General features: G+C 49.1%; 1 protein-coding gene across 1 annotated transcript in view; it reads left to right on the top strand.

Annotated features, from left to right (window-relative positions):
• Positions 1 to 6,341: 6,341 nt before the first annotated feature.
• The window catches only part of NFAM1 (NFAT activating protein with ITAM motif 1), a 13,930-nt gene continuing 6,158 nt past the window's right edge, over positions 6,342 to 14,113 (top strand). Inside the window, exons 1-4 of the mRNA XM_009895234.1 lie at positions 6,342 to 6,396; positions 8,519 to 8,857; positions 9,926 to 10,035; positions 12,629 to 12,727. Coding sequence (XP_009893536.1) covers positions 6,342 to 6,396; positions 8,519 to 8,857; positions 9,926 to 10,035; positions 12,629 to 12,727 — 603 coding nt within the window. The remainder of the gene's footprint in view (positions 6,397 to 8,518; positions 8,858 to 9,925; positions 10,036 to 12,628; positions 12,728 to 14,113) is intronic.

Here is a 14,113-nt window from a genome sequence, read left to right on the forward strand (position 1 = left end):
GCAAAAAAGAGAGAAAAAGGAAAAAAAAAAAAAAAAAAAAAAAAAAAGAAGAAGGGGGAGGGGGAGGGAGGGGAAGGGAAGGGAAGGGAAGGGAAGGGAAGATTAAAAAAAAACACAGAAAAAAGCAAGGGGGTGAACAGGGGAAGGCATGAGGTGGTCTGGGTGCAAGGGAGTGCAGGGTGTCCTTGAACGAGCTCAGGGATAAAGAGCTTGGATTTCAGGGAAGCCGTGGGGCAGGCCTGGGTACCCAGAGGTGGTCAGAAGCTGCTCCCTGCCAGGGTGTGGGGAGCCAGGGCTGGCACAGCTGACTGGCTCAAAGTGGCACTTGCTGGGGCCCGAGCAGCTTTCCTGTGCAGACGAGGCCAGAAGGGCCATCTGGCGAGGCCGTGGCTGGCAGGGATCAGTCCTACGGCTCCCTCACAACCATTGCCACCTTGTCCAACATGATCCTCCCTGTGTCTGGCTTGCGCAGGACCCAGCCCCTGCCAAACCTGCCTCCTTTCTCCCCTTACAGAGAAAATGTGGAGCCCTTCACTTGGGAGGATTTGGGGGCATGACATGCACATCTCAAGGCATGCAGCTGGCCAGGAGAGAGGTCAGGGGCTCCCGTTTTAAGAGAGCATGGCTAGGAGCTGTTGGCAGCATGACCTGCTCTTGGCCAGCATCCTGCCCCCCAGCATTTTTGCTGCTAATGTGAGAAAGTTCAGGCTGGCCCGGCAGTGGCACCTCGGGGCTGGTGACACATCCTGTGGCCGTGGGAGGGCTGTGGTGCCTGTGACTCCCGCTCTCGTACTCCCATGGGGGGCTGGCGAGGCGGTGTGCTGCCGGGGAGCTGACAGCAGCCGTACACCCTTGGGGCGCCGCAGCCGGTGGCTGTTTGCAGAGGCACTGATTTGAGCCTGCCCCAGCTGAGGCAACCACGGCAAGCTAAACACCGTCACCGGAGCCTTGACTAGTGCAGCATCACCCATTAGTGGTGTGAAATAGGTGGCTGGGCTTCGCTGGTGGCAGAAAGTACATAAAAAGCTTTTCCCAGGAAACAAATTGGTGCACAGATCATCTCTGCATCCTCGCCTGCTGCAGCGGGAGCCTAGCCGGGGGCCCACGCTGGGTGCCAGGAGGCCTCTGAAAGATGAGGAGGAGTAATCATTCATAATAAAACTGCCCTCCCCACCAGCCAGCGCTGGCTGGGGTTTCCCCGAGCACCCCGGGGCGTAGGAGGGATGGCTTGTGAGCGGCTGGGGCGGACGGTGCCAGGCGCTGGGGGCAACGTGGCCCCCAGCTCCCCCACGCTTCACCCACCCATCCCAAAAGGGCTCAGCAAAGGTGGTTTGGCCTGCTGGGAGCCAGCGGCCATGGGGTGAGAGAGGTGGCAGGTCCCAGCTGCTGCGGGGGCGGGGACAAAGAAAGCCTCATTTAATGATCACAGGTAGAAAGCTGATGAGCCCCAGGACTTGATGAGCTACCCTGTGTTGTAATGGGTATCTCCAGTGCAGCAATCCCACTGAATGAGCTAGTAACAAAGCTGCACGTTCCTGTGCAATCCTATCCTGACGTGGTAAACGTCTAGTAGGTGGCGGTGAATGTCTGCTCAATGGCATCCGCTACCTGAGCCGTGCTGCTCTCTGACAATAGCTGTGCCATTGCAGAGCCCTGTCGCCGTGCAGACTGGTCTGCCTGGGAAGCGCTGGCGCCGTGATGCAGTGGTGGTGCTTCAGGGAGCTCAGCGAAGGGCTCCGCATGGTGCTGTGTGAACAAATCAGTTTGTTTAATGTCAGCTTGAGTAACCCTAATGTGACAGTTTGTGCAGTGTTCATTATTATTATTACTTTATTATTGTCTTCTGAGCTAGTTAAAGTGGAATGGCTAAACTGAAAGGAGAAACTCTCAGTTAACTGGATTTTGGAGGTGCCATGGGACCTGTATGCTGTAACGACTAGAAGAAGTCCCAGAGAAGTCGGGATGTGGAAATAGAAAGATAAAGCTGATGTACCCTGAAGCTACTGGGCATGTAGTAACAGTCCCCTGTAATCTGTCCTTGTCAAGATGCTGCTTGTCAGCGTGCTGCTGTTGAGCCACCGGCGCCCCTCAGCCCCCGCCCCGCGACCTAGCCCGGCCCCGCGGCTCCGTGGCGGCGGTGCCGGTGTCGCTCTGCCTTAGCCAAAGCGGCTACGCTGTCCCTCCCGGTGCGGGTGAGCTGCCCTGGGGGGAATCTTTACGCCCCTTGCGCGAGTGAGTGAAACACGGCAGCTCTAGCCCTGTATCAGCCCCGGGCCTGGCCAGGCGGAGGTTCTTCCTGGAAGGTGTCAGCCTGAGAAGGTAAAGAAGTCCTTCCAGGCCAAATCCCGCTGCCCCTGGCGCTGGGCTGTGAGAGGGAGCCTGTGAAGGGGAGCCGCAGGGAAGGCCGTGAGGTTGAGGCGCAGCCACACAGTGTCAGCCCCCGAGAGCACAGCGGGCGCGTGGTGGTAATTTAGTCCTCGGGAATCTTTCCAGTGGATGAACAGAAAAAGCGCAGAAGTAGGGCGATTTCTGAGGCAGACTCATTTTGCTGGTGAAAGGGAATTATAGAAGTGCCCCCCCTCCCTTCCCCGCGGTAGTGTCAACACCTTTTCTTTTTCTGGTTTCCCCTCGAGTCGCTGATTGTTCTCTTCCCTCGAGCAGTTCAGCGGGTGGAAACGTAGCGAGGGCATTGGCAGCTTTTACCTCAGCATCATCCAGCCCTGCTGAGAGGCACTCGACACACAACAGTGGTAAAAACGCTGGCAGAGGTACGGCCCCGCTCGCGCTGGCTCTCCTATCGCTCCTGCCGCCAGACGGAGGGAAACCGTACGCCGCAGAGTCTGGGGTTAGAGGAGTCAAAGAGATTGTGAATCCTCAGAGGTGCGTGTGTTGCCGCTGGCTGGCTTTCAGCGGTGGGGGATTGAGCTGGTCTCTGACAAGGCAGCAAATCCGGAGCTGCCGTGCTGGGGAATGCTCTGAAGCACGCTTTGCAATCAGGCTCGTTGAGTTGCTGCAGCTCTTCTCTGTGCCAAGTGGTGTTTCTCTTTTGGATGGTTGTGGTGTTAAACGCTTCAGCTATAAAGAGGCTTTGTTGTGGTCTCTGCAGCGTTGCTTTTGCCTTGGCTAGCAGCAGCCTTTTTGTTTGAATAAATGCTTTCCCTGGAGTTGGCTGTGGGGGCATGTGTGGGCACGTGTGTGTGTCTGTGTGTCTGTGTGTGTGCGCGTGTGCGCGCCTTTACTTGTCGATGTAGGTTGGACACAGCTGTGAACAGGCAATTCTGGTAGGTTCAGCACTTGCCCAAACTTGTTGTTCGTGTGCGCCAGAACAATGTGCTTTTCCTCATGGTTGGGAATGCTGGCCACTGTTGCAGGCGTTTAACAGCGCTTGAGTGAAATTAATGACTGCTTTCCAGCTACAAGCAGGAACTGTTGCTAGCACCTGGCCCAATTCTGTATTTAGTCTCAGGAAGTGATCACCATTCGCTGCATCAAAAGAAGGACCAAGCCATACAGATCCCAGCCAGTCTGTGCTGTGGCAGGGCTACAGCTGGACAGGCAGTTCCCTCCTTGTCGTGCTGCAGGGACTAGCTCACACGCGGCGGTATACTGTATAATACATGAGTGAAGGTCATACAATGACCTATTCCTTTGGAGCTTTGTAATTTATTTCCTTTGGCACAGGTATGCTGGTTAGTTCCACGTAAGTTTCAGGGGGATCCAGCCTGCTACAGGCTAGTAATAAAAACACACAACTTCCCAGCTTTTCCTCATCTTCCTCCCATTTATGTCTCCAGGGTTAAAACCCAGTCCAGAATCCCCAGACCAAATTGAATTAGATTTTAACATTCAAAGACTCAGGCTCCCTTTGGGCTCTAAGGAACAGAATGTCATCCTGTCTTGCAGCTAATAGCTGCTGGGTAGTCGTTTCAAAGCCATTTCTTTTCAGCGAGCTCTACCATAGCAAATTCCAGCAGCGAATGTATTTCTGGCCTGGCCGTGCCTCTAATCCCACAGCTGAGTCTTATGTGTGATCTCTTTTGAAATGCTAGATCTATGTATTTTTTTATAAATTCCAGACAGCGATATTTCTAGGACTTGGCATTTCGAGTGGCAACAGAGTTGTTTATAGGAAGAGAAGGGAAAGGACGGAAGGAGGATGTTGACCTAGCAGCCCTACAAACCTACCGCACTTAATCCACTTATCGCTCTGAATTCCTGAAGCAGATAAATGCTGATAACAGTTAAAACACATCACTGACAGGAGCAGCATGTTCTGTCCTCTAGAAATACATCAATGCTGTAAATTGCAAAGCTGCATGCTGCCATGGGAATGAGCGTGATACAAGAGCTGAGGAAGCCCTCACTGTTCAGCAGAGTTCTTCCACAGGAGGGAAGTAAGCCCTGCCCCCTTCTCCCTCCCTGCCCCAACTACCTTGAGATGCTGTTCAGGCCTGAGAAATGCTGCCCGAGCACTGTTGTGATCCCACAGCCGCAGCTGCCTGATCTGTGCCTACGTATCTGATATACCAAGTGGGCCCCAAGTGTCTTGTTACCGCTCTTGATTGTCCTTGCTGCTCAGCGTTAAGACCTGCGAGGAGCGATTTCCAGCTGAGACCAGCCCTGTGCAGCTCACAGCAGCATGTCTTGGGGAGAGGAGTTGGTTTTGGCTAATCTGAGCTAAACCTTCCCTGGAGGAGTGCAGCTGCTGCACCAGCCTTGCAGAGCCACACAAAAGCCACTTGCTCCTCTCCCCATCTGTCAGGGCTCTCAGCAAGGTACCAGAGTGGTCCCTGGCCTCTGGGGAAGCAGCAGCCGCAGCTGCACGCCGCCCCCTGTGTCAAGACCCCTTCCTCCTGCGGACCTGTTCCAGGCCAAACAGGAGGAAAAATGCTGTAAAGCAAAGGTTGCTTTGGAGAAAACCTTGCTCCTACAAACTCTAAAGAGATAAAGTAACTGACAGAGTGAGTTCGACTATGCTCAGTTTACAGGCTCATCTACTTTCTTGGGTTTTTCTCCACATGGCCATCCCCACCAGTCTCCACCGCCAGCAGCCTGTGTGAGCAGGCACACTTCAAATTGCAGTGAAGCGCTTTCTTGTGGACAGTGCAAATGTCTCACAAGAAGTGCAAAAGGAGGAAGCTGCCTAGAGAGAAGTGAAGACCTCTCAGACATCAGGGTTGGTTTTTTTGAGTCAGACGCTGCTCAGTTGTTGCATTGCAGATGTCTTAGCTAAAAACAAGCTTTCATCGAAATCAAAGACTCCACATAAGTATAGGCGGCAGGATCCTCCCACAAAGAAAGGGTTTTCTTTTTCAAAGAGCTCTCCTTAGATTTCCCTACAATAGATTTCTTAAGGTTTGCCTGCATTGCAAAGCTGATTCAGAGCCGGCATCTTGTGGATCTGAAGCATCACAGTTGTTAGGGATGAATTTGCGGTCTGGTTGTTCTCACTTCTGGAATACGAGTGCCTTGCTCTGCAATGAGCTAGTGGAGGAGTTGGCTGCAGAGGGAAGTTTTGTGCAGGCAGGAGGACAGCGGAACCGTTCCTCTGTAGTGATTGCTGGTGTGGGTACTTGTTTTCCCTGTTGAAGGCAAAACAGGTGATCCCACACTGGAGTGTTAACATAAAGGAGTTTGATGGTGCTACTCTACCCTGAACCCACACCCTGTGGCACTGCTCAGTAGCTTCCCCATGTGAACAAAGCACTTGATCAAGATAATCTGAAGTAGGGTGCCTTTCTTCCAAAACCTGGATAGTCCATGCAGTGAGATAATCAGGAATAGCTGCTCCAAAACAACTGTGTAAACAAATCCTTGCAAAATGATGGTAAAAATCCCACTGTGCCACTTTTAAGCTTGTCCATCGCTCCAGAGTCAGTTGAGTCCTTCACTGAATTTGACCACATTCACCTCAATTGGCCTCAATCTGCATCAGTCAAAGTACATCTTTTCCATATTCCAACATGGGCCTTTGGTCACTGTGGAAGGTGACAAAGTTTGCTTTAAATGCATGTGATATTTTATGGTCATTGGGAGACAAAGCTCTATATGTTAAAGAGCTTATGGTCTAATCTTTGGACACCCGCTGGTAGGTGTAACACCATCGTAACAGTACAGAGAAATGAACCTCGGTGCAGGGAGGAGTCTAACCAAAAAGCAGAAGAGCCTGCATCTGCCAGGAACAGCTTGCCAAAAGCAGCATGTGTCCATCCCACCCGTCCCTTTGCAGACAGGAGGATCAACCAGCTGCCTGGGCGTGGAAATACCTGACAAACCCCCATCTCCTATGGCTTTTGGATCTTCATATCTGATTGCTTTCTTACGGCCTCTGACCCCCCATCATGACCTCTAATCTAAAAGTCATCTTCCTGTTTCTGTGGTTGCTTCAGTGTGGAGGTAAAAAAACGTTTTTTTTCATTCCTTTTGTTTCCTCTCATGTTTGTTCATATTAGAGCATTTCCAGCTGCTAATTTCCAGCTTTTGCTAATTTCCAGAGATCCCCTCTAGGAATTTGCACGCTGTTGCTATTTCTGTCTTTTAAGCATTTCAAAGCTGAGAGAGAGAATCCTCAAGAAAGGGGGGACATGGGAGAAGGGTTAGATAACCTAAATAAAATGGTTTGGCTTTTTCCTTGGCATGTTCTTCTCAAGCTAATGACTCCTGGGATACTGTAAGAAGATGGATCTCTCCTCTGTTTTTTTACAGCGGTGCTTAGCCATGCCTTGTATAGAAACTATATTCTTGTGTGTTCTGCTGGGTAGACACGAGGAGAAGGATGATGAATGATGAATGATTTTAGAAAATAAGGCCCAGAAGAGACTGCTCGGGTTATCACTCCCATAGCGTCTGCAGGATTTTCTGTTACCTCTTTCTATAATATTGTATCTAGTGTACGCAGGACTGTGCACTCACAACGAATGAGCATGTCCCTTAGGACTGTACTGCATCTTGGTTGCTTTTACAGCTAAGAACCTTTTTCTAGTGATGTAACCTAAGCTTTTCCTTACTCTCGGGCTATTGTCCCTGGCTATGTCATCTGTAGAGGATTTTCCTTAATGGATGTTACTTCCCAACAGTCCTTTCTGGACAGTGGCCGTGCCTGCCTTCCATCTATTATTGCCCCCCACAACACTTTCTCAGTGCTCAGCGTTCAGCAGTGCTAAGCCTGAGTTGCCTTTTCTGATGCTGAGTCCTGCTGTGCAGAGGTGATGCTGCTGTTGTGATGCAGCGTTAGTGCATGATGACAAGAAAGCAAGCCTGGCTGTGCTTTGGGACAGCTTTAATGCCTTGTTATGAGCCTGTTCATAGATGCAGAACCCCAGGGAATCCCATCAAAAGCATGAATGGAAAAGCCTGCCCAGCCCCTGCTTTCTTTTGCTACTTTTATTTTTCCCTTCTATTTTCATGTCTCTGAAAAAAAAATCCTTAATTTTGTAAGACGACTTGTGTGTAAGTTTCCAGTTCCCTTTTTTAAAGACGACAGTGGTTTGCACAGGCCTCCCCTTAAGTTGCTTTGTATGTGGTGTTATGTCAGCTGCCAAACAAATGGATCCAGAGACTGCCTGATGTTAAACCCAGATTTGGCTGGGAAGCCAAAGAGATCCTGTACCCCAGGCTCCTTACTAGCCCATGGCTCACTTTTTAAATTTTTTATTAAACAAAACAGGGGATGAACTATGGTATGGTTCCCCATCTGTGCTTATTCATCCTCTCTTGCAACTCCCAACATCATTGTCTACTGAATTGCAGTGATAGATGATTTCCAACGGCCCTGTCTGTGTAAGGAGGAAGCTCATGAAGGGCATGATCTCCCATCTCTTTACCTAAGATACTGTCACATATAGATACTTAAGATCTGCAGTCTTCTGCAGATAGTTCCCATATCTAGCATCAAGTCTTGAGCTTTGCTGCCCATTTACAGCAGCAAAAGTCTGGAGTGATTAAGCTGTGTCTCATTTCTCATGGCCCTGATGCTGGCCCCTGTGCAGAATATGCAATTTCCTTTCTCACTTACACTTCAGAAATACACAGTCCCACCGATAACACCTGCTTGCGTACAGCACCTTCACTGGCACCGAGTCATCACGTGGGCACATGTAGGTGCTCAAGCAGAGGTTTGTAGTTCAGGAGTTGCAGGAGATGTCCAGCTAACATTTGCCTTGGAAAATTGCTTTCTATTCATCCGTTGTAAATACAGTCTCACACCACTGCCAAATCAGTTCACTTCCTGCTTCATTTCCTGTCTTTCTGTGTGCTGGCGTCGTACAGAGGAACTCACAAGAGAAAAGGGGAAGCCTGTGAATGCAACAGGCTGTCGCAAATCACACAGCAATTACCTAAGAGATGTGGCAGATCACACTGGGCACGTGCTCTGAATCACTCAATTTCTGACAAGGACCAACACTGCATGCTTCCTGACGTATGGCTATTTTCAGCATGTGATCCTGTCTTTGGGGCTGCAGTCCTCTCCTGACTTAAAGTGATGTTAGGTGACTGCTAACAATTATTATCCTTACAGGGAGAAAAGTCAATGTACAGCAGAAACCTCCAATCCAGGTTGCACTGCTCAATGAAGGAATATCCATCCCTTGTGAAGTCATGTTCCCTTACATGCCGAAATACACCAAATTTTCAATCACCTATTACTGGATTAATTCACTGGGCCAGAAAACATCCATCTATCACAGGTCGGAAAACATAGACATTCCTTCTGGAAAAGAGAATGAGACTGCTACCATATCTTACGACCACAGAATCATGCCACTTCAAACTACCTCTTCTACTGGCACATACTACTGCGATGTCAAATGGAATGACATCCAGATAATGGGAAAGGGAGTGTTTGTCCTTGCTAGAGGTAAGTGAACCACCAGAAAGGAAGGGCAGGTGGTTAAAAATCAGCTGGATCTGACTATGAAAAGATGATCTTTGCTCTTCTTTTCCTCTACCCCCTCTGTGAAGTCAGATGGGAATAATACTTCATGCCCAATACTTAATGCCATCAGTTGAATGTGTTTTACACAGGTGACCTGTGCTGCTGTTCCCAATCCATAGATGGGGACATGAAGATGCAGTAATTTTTATCTGACCTGCCGCAGCCTCCTGGGAACAGCAGGCTTAAAGTCAGGGTCTAACCAGGGAGCCTGGGCACTGGGTCAGAGGCTGCTTTTAGGTGTCAGTGTTCAGGAGACAGAGCGGTTTGGCCTTTAGCAGTGTGACAGAGGTGGTTAACACAAGGTCAGTGGTTAGAGTGCCCACCATTGTCAGATGTACAGGTTAGGTGCTCACCGTTAGGGGCTCACAAACAGGTTAGGGGCTCACCAGAATCCCTCCCCCTTTCCCACGTGGTACAAGGGGTCAGTTGTTCTGTTAATGCGCAGACTGGAAAGCACAGGAGAGCTTCATGCCAAGATAAGAGGAATGTTATAGAAAAGTGATAAGGACATGCATGCTGCTGACTGGCTGGATTTGTATTACTGAATGCTGGATATGAAAAACTTCTTAGAAAGTGTAAATGCAAAGAGCCATGACAAAATAGCTTTGCTACACTGGTCAGAGGATGCCTACAGTACCCACCCTGCTAGTTTGTGTGGCATGTGTGCTTTCCACCATCTGTTTTTCTACCCCTAGCACTGAAGACCTTTGTCAGCCTCTACCTACCACCTTTCTTGGCTTTCATAGTTATGTCCCCTCCCTCTAATCTACATGAAGTGCAGCTGCTTGTATCCTGTCTTTTGCATGATTCTTCAGCTGCACCCTGCTCTCTGTTGAGTCAGACTAGGCTTTGAAGGGTGTGTTCATCTATGCCACCATATTCTGCGCTGCTTCTGTATTTTAGCTCTTTCAAAGCTCTTTCCAGCGTTAAAAATGCAGCACAACTGTAACTTCCACTCACACTGTGAATCTTTTGCCTTCTTTCTTACAGGTACAGGGTATGTAGAGACCTCTTATGGGTGGGAAGCCCTTGTTACCCTTACCACTCTTCTTGCTGTATTGAGCATCACTGCAACAGCTCTGCTTCTGTGGAAAAGAAAGGCAAGTTATAACCAAATAAAAAGCAATACCTGACACAACCCATTCTAGGAATTTATTTCACTTGCTTCTAACTTGGCTGGATTGGAAGTCCCTGTGCTGAAATTTTCCATGCTGGGTGTCTGCCTCATGTTTACTTTCCTTTTAAGTTTGGTCTTTCTGAGAAAACAGATTACAGGAAAGACAAAACGAGTCATTGATTTGTCCATTAAAGAAATTTCTGATAATCATTTTGACTCCAGCATGCTCTGCTTTAGAGCAAAGATCTGACAAAGGGCAAGAAGTCACACTAGCAGTGTGCTGGCCCTGAGAATATTCATGGAGATGTAGCCTTGTGATGGGTTTTTGGAAGACTGCAGTTTGTGCATGCTCAGTCATGGCTTTTGTCAATTTAGCAGCTCAGTTGTCGACAGGAGCCCTGTGAGGCTGCCTTTCCACACGGTGCCAGTCAGACAGATAACATCCTGTGCAGTCAAGCAAGCCTGTTACAGCCCTGGTAGCAGGAGAAGGGGAAGACTTTCCCTGTTTCTGATCCTCTTTAAAGACAGGGGCTACTCTGGTGCAAGGGCACAACCTGATTGCAAGGAGACTGTGCAACTGCGTTCCTGGGCCATGGCTTGGGCACCATGGAAGAAAACAATCTGCATTGTGGAGGGGATGAGGACCAGAGCCTTGGGCATGTGTTTGGCAAAGAAAACATAAGAGACAGAGTGAGAGGGGAAGGTCAGGACAAGGATCCCAAGGAAGCCTGTGTGCAAGTCTCAACTAACTGGGGAAAAAAGAGAGAGACAAGGACCTGAGGAGCAACCTGCTTTAATTGACTCAGTTTTGAGCAGAGGGGGATTGGACTAGACAATCTCCAGAGGCACCTTCCAACACCAGTGATTCTGTGAGGCTGGAAGAAGGAGCCTCAGGAGGGAAACTGGGACTGGAATCCAGAGCGAGGAAGCGCTGGAGCTTGGAGAAAAGTGTTAAGACTGGACTGACAGGGCCTGTTGGGTGAGCAGACCAGTAGCACAGGTTGGCACCAGCTGCGTAAGGAAGTGAAAGCTGAGATGAGTAACTGAGGGCAGAGAGGAAATCAGGAGTGGGGAAAGAAAGGATGTAGAGAGCAGAAGAAAAGCCAAAAGTAGGGCTGAAAGATCTGGATGAGACAGGGGACCTGTGGGAAAAAATCTGGAGTCATGATACTGGAATCCCTGTTGTTTGAGGAAAACCTACTGCTCCTAGTACTGCCACCCTCAGGCATTCAAAAACAGGATCCTCTGACCTCTTCCAGTGATCTCAAGTCTGTCTTTAAAAAAAAAATTATGTCTTTCATAATGGAATTTGTGGTTTGTTGTTTTCTAGTTAGAGTATCCCCCATATTTACTTTTTCAACCTGCTCTCTGCCACCATGACAGCAGACTCTCTGCATGCATTTTTATGTGGTGGTTGCTCTGCTGGTACAGTCCTACGACTCCAAGGAGCATCAGGCTTACAGCACACAGAGTCAGAGATCATGAGGTTTAAAACAGACTGGCAGCGGTTGGCAGACCTGCTAATCTCGTGAGACATACCTTGCAGGCAGTCTGATGGAGGGGGAAGGAGTGTAAGCAGCAGAGTGACTCGGCTGGAGACAGACTCCCATCTCTGCTTGCCTAGACAGCATCTCCATGGGGATGAGGAGGGAGGCACTGTCATGACTTGCCAATTGGCCTTTCTAGATTTTGAGATGGGCCAGCAAGTCTCAGACCCTACGGGCTCTCCTTGGGGCCTGAAGAGATCGTGCAGTCATTACATTTGCCCTCCTGCAGAACACAGCCCATATTTCTCACCACAGCTTGCTCAGACCTGCTGGTTTTAAAATGTTTATCTTTAAGAGAAGCTATTTAGCATCCTCCTTAGTTACTAATGGACTGGAAAGCAGTTCATCGTTTTCATGTGATGTGAATATAATCATCCCACTTCTTTCCGAATTAGAACACAGATACTTAGCAAAGCCTTCTGCCTTTTCTGCCTCCTCTCTTGCTTGCTGAGCAGGGCTAACCCTTATCTGTGCATGAACGGAGCGTGTTCAAGGAGAACGCATCCAGTGCAAGAAACATTTCGGAGGAAGAGACCTTCTTCCTTCAACTTCATGCTGGACTTGCACATTAGTGTATCACTGACTGTATGTCATCATTAACAGTTGTCTGGTGCTCTTCTCTAGACTCCCTGTATTAGAAAAAGCTGTCCGGCCAAATCCTGACAAAAGTAACTTCATTTTGCCTCTCTGAAGTTCCCCCACATACTTTGAATAGGGCCCTGCTTTACTCCCTGTCCTATGGCATTGTTGTGTGCTGTTAAATACTTAAACCCTGTGCCCAGTTAAGTTTCAGTGGTGGAATTGATTTCTATATATGCACAGAACCTAGTTCTCCTTTCCACTGCTCCAATGTAAGTCAGCAGACTCCTCCATTTTACCCCGTGTTGTGCAGAGAGTGCCAGCACTCTTTGCTGTGGAAGCACTTGGGATGTGCGAGCAGCTGGCTTTGACATGACATTGGTGTTCACTTCATCTTTGGGGAGACGGTGTTTTCTCCAAATGTGTCATTTATTTTCTTGTCCTCAGCAGGTATTGTGCCCTAGAAGGAACTGGGTAAATATCCTGAGGCAGAAGGTGGAAACACAGCCCCCTTCAGCCAGCGCACCGCCACCACCTCCTGTCTATGACGTGAGTACCAGAATCACCCTCCATTCCTTCTAACCCTTCCTTTCCCTGCCCTGCCATGGTACAGACAACACCAGTATCATGATGTGAAACATAAGCAACGCCTGCATACCAGCCTGGTACTGGTGACCTTGCTCCTGTGCTTTTCCCTGCTTAGCTCCTCTCAGGACTGCGTGTCTTGTGTGTCTCCATCCTGGTCCCACTCGTGGCCTCCCCAGTGCCAAAGCCTTGCACCATGCCCTGCTGCGAAGTGCCCTTCCTTCTGCCTGCAGTGTGGCAGCACAGAGCAGCAAGTGTGGGGGCAGAGGGGGTTCCTGGTGGTAGAGGTAGAAGGGTCTCCAGAAGTCAGGAAGGAAGAGGGGATCTCAGCCCCACTTTGTACTGTAGGGTGTCTCAAGGACATGTGCCCTCCCCAGCTGGAGAATGGTGGCTCAGAAAAGCGGCAGAGAAAAGCACTCCCCACAACAACCCCACCTATTTAGAGCTCCTTCTGTGACACCTTCACCATTGTCAGTGTCATGGACCACTGCAGTCCTGAGCAGTCTGACTAGCTCTCAGGGGAAAAAGGGCAGGAAGAAAGTGAAGGGAGTCTCTTTTTTGGAACGTTTCCCTTTCATTGCACAGGATCTCCTTTTCGATTTCCCAAACTGGGGAACGCTGTCTGCTCCCACTCCTTGAGCCCAGTAGCATCAGTATCATAGGTAATAGGATTGGAGTGGCTCTCCTGAAATGTCAGGCCCAGACCTCAGCTACCTCAAGTAACCATGACCCCTAATCCCATTTACAACCCATCCAGCTCCATTTAAAATGGATTCATTTTTCTCCTTTTACTCCCATGGGAGGGCTGCTCCACTAAGAAGGGAAGGGTGGGGTTTTTTTCCTATGATCTGTGGGACAAACGAAGAGGAATAAAATGGAAGTGACTAGACAAAGATGTTGCCTGAATATTAGGAAACCTTTCTGACTATGAGGTCTATAAGGGTTGGAAAAACCTCTCCAAGGAAAACCTGTAAGGTCTGCTGCATTAATCATTTAAACTAAACAAAACAAAGCTCTAGAGAATGTACTACAGAGAGGAGCAAAGCTCTGCCAAGGAAGCAGGAGACCTGGTAGGGGGCAGATATGAAAAAGAGGATGGGCCTGCTCCCTTCTCATTCTCACTTTGCGGGGGGGGAAAGTGAACACGACACCATTTTGTGTCCCTGTCATTTTTGGAGTAGAGGTTTAAAGGAAATTGTCCTTCCCTATATTCCCTATATTCCCTTCCCTATATTGAATGTGATATGTTTATTTGGGTGAAGGAGGTTGCAGGTTATAAACCTTTTCATTTGTATCAAGTAATTTCTTTTTAATTCAGGCTTTTAAAAATCCAAATGGGTAGTTTCCTGC

This window comes from Charadrius vociferus, unplaced genomic scaffold, assembly GCF_000708025.1.
Source record: "Charadrius vociferus isolate BGI_N301 unplaced genomic scaffold, ASM70802v2 scaffold251, whole genome shotgun sequence".
Lineage (NCBI taxonomy): Eukaryota > Metazoa > Chordata > Aves > Charadriiformes > Charadriidae > Charadrius > Charadrius vociferus.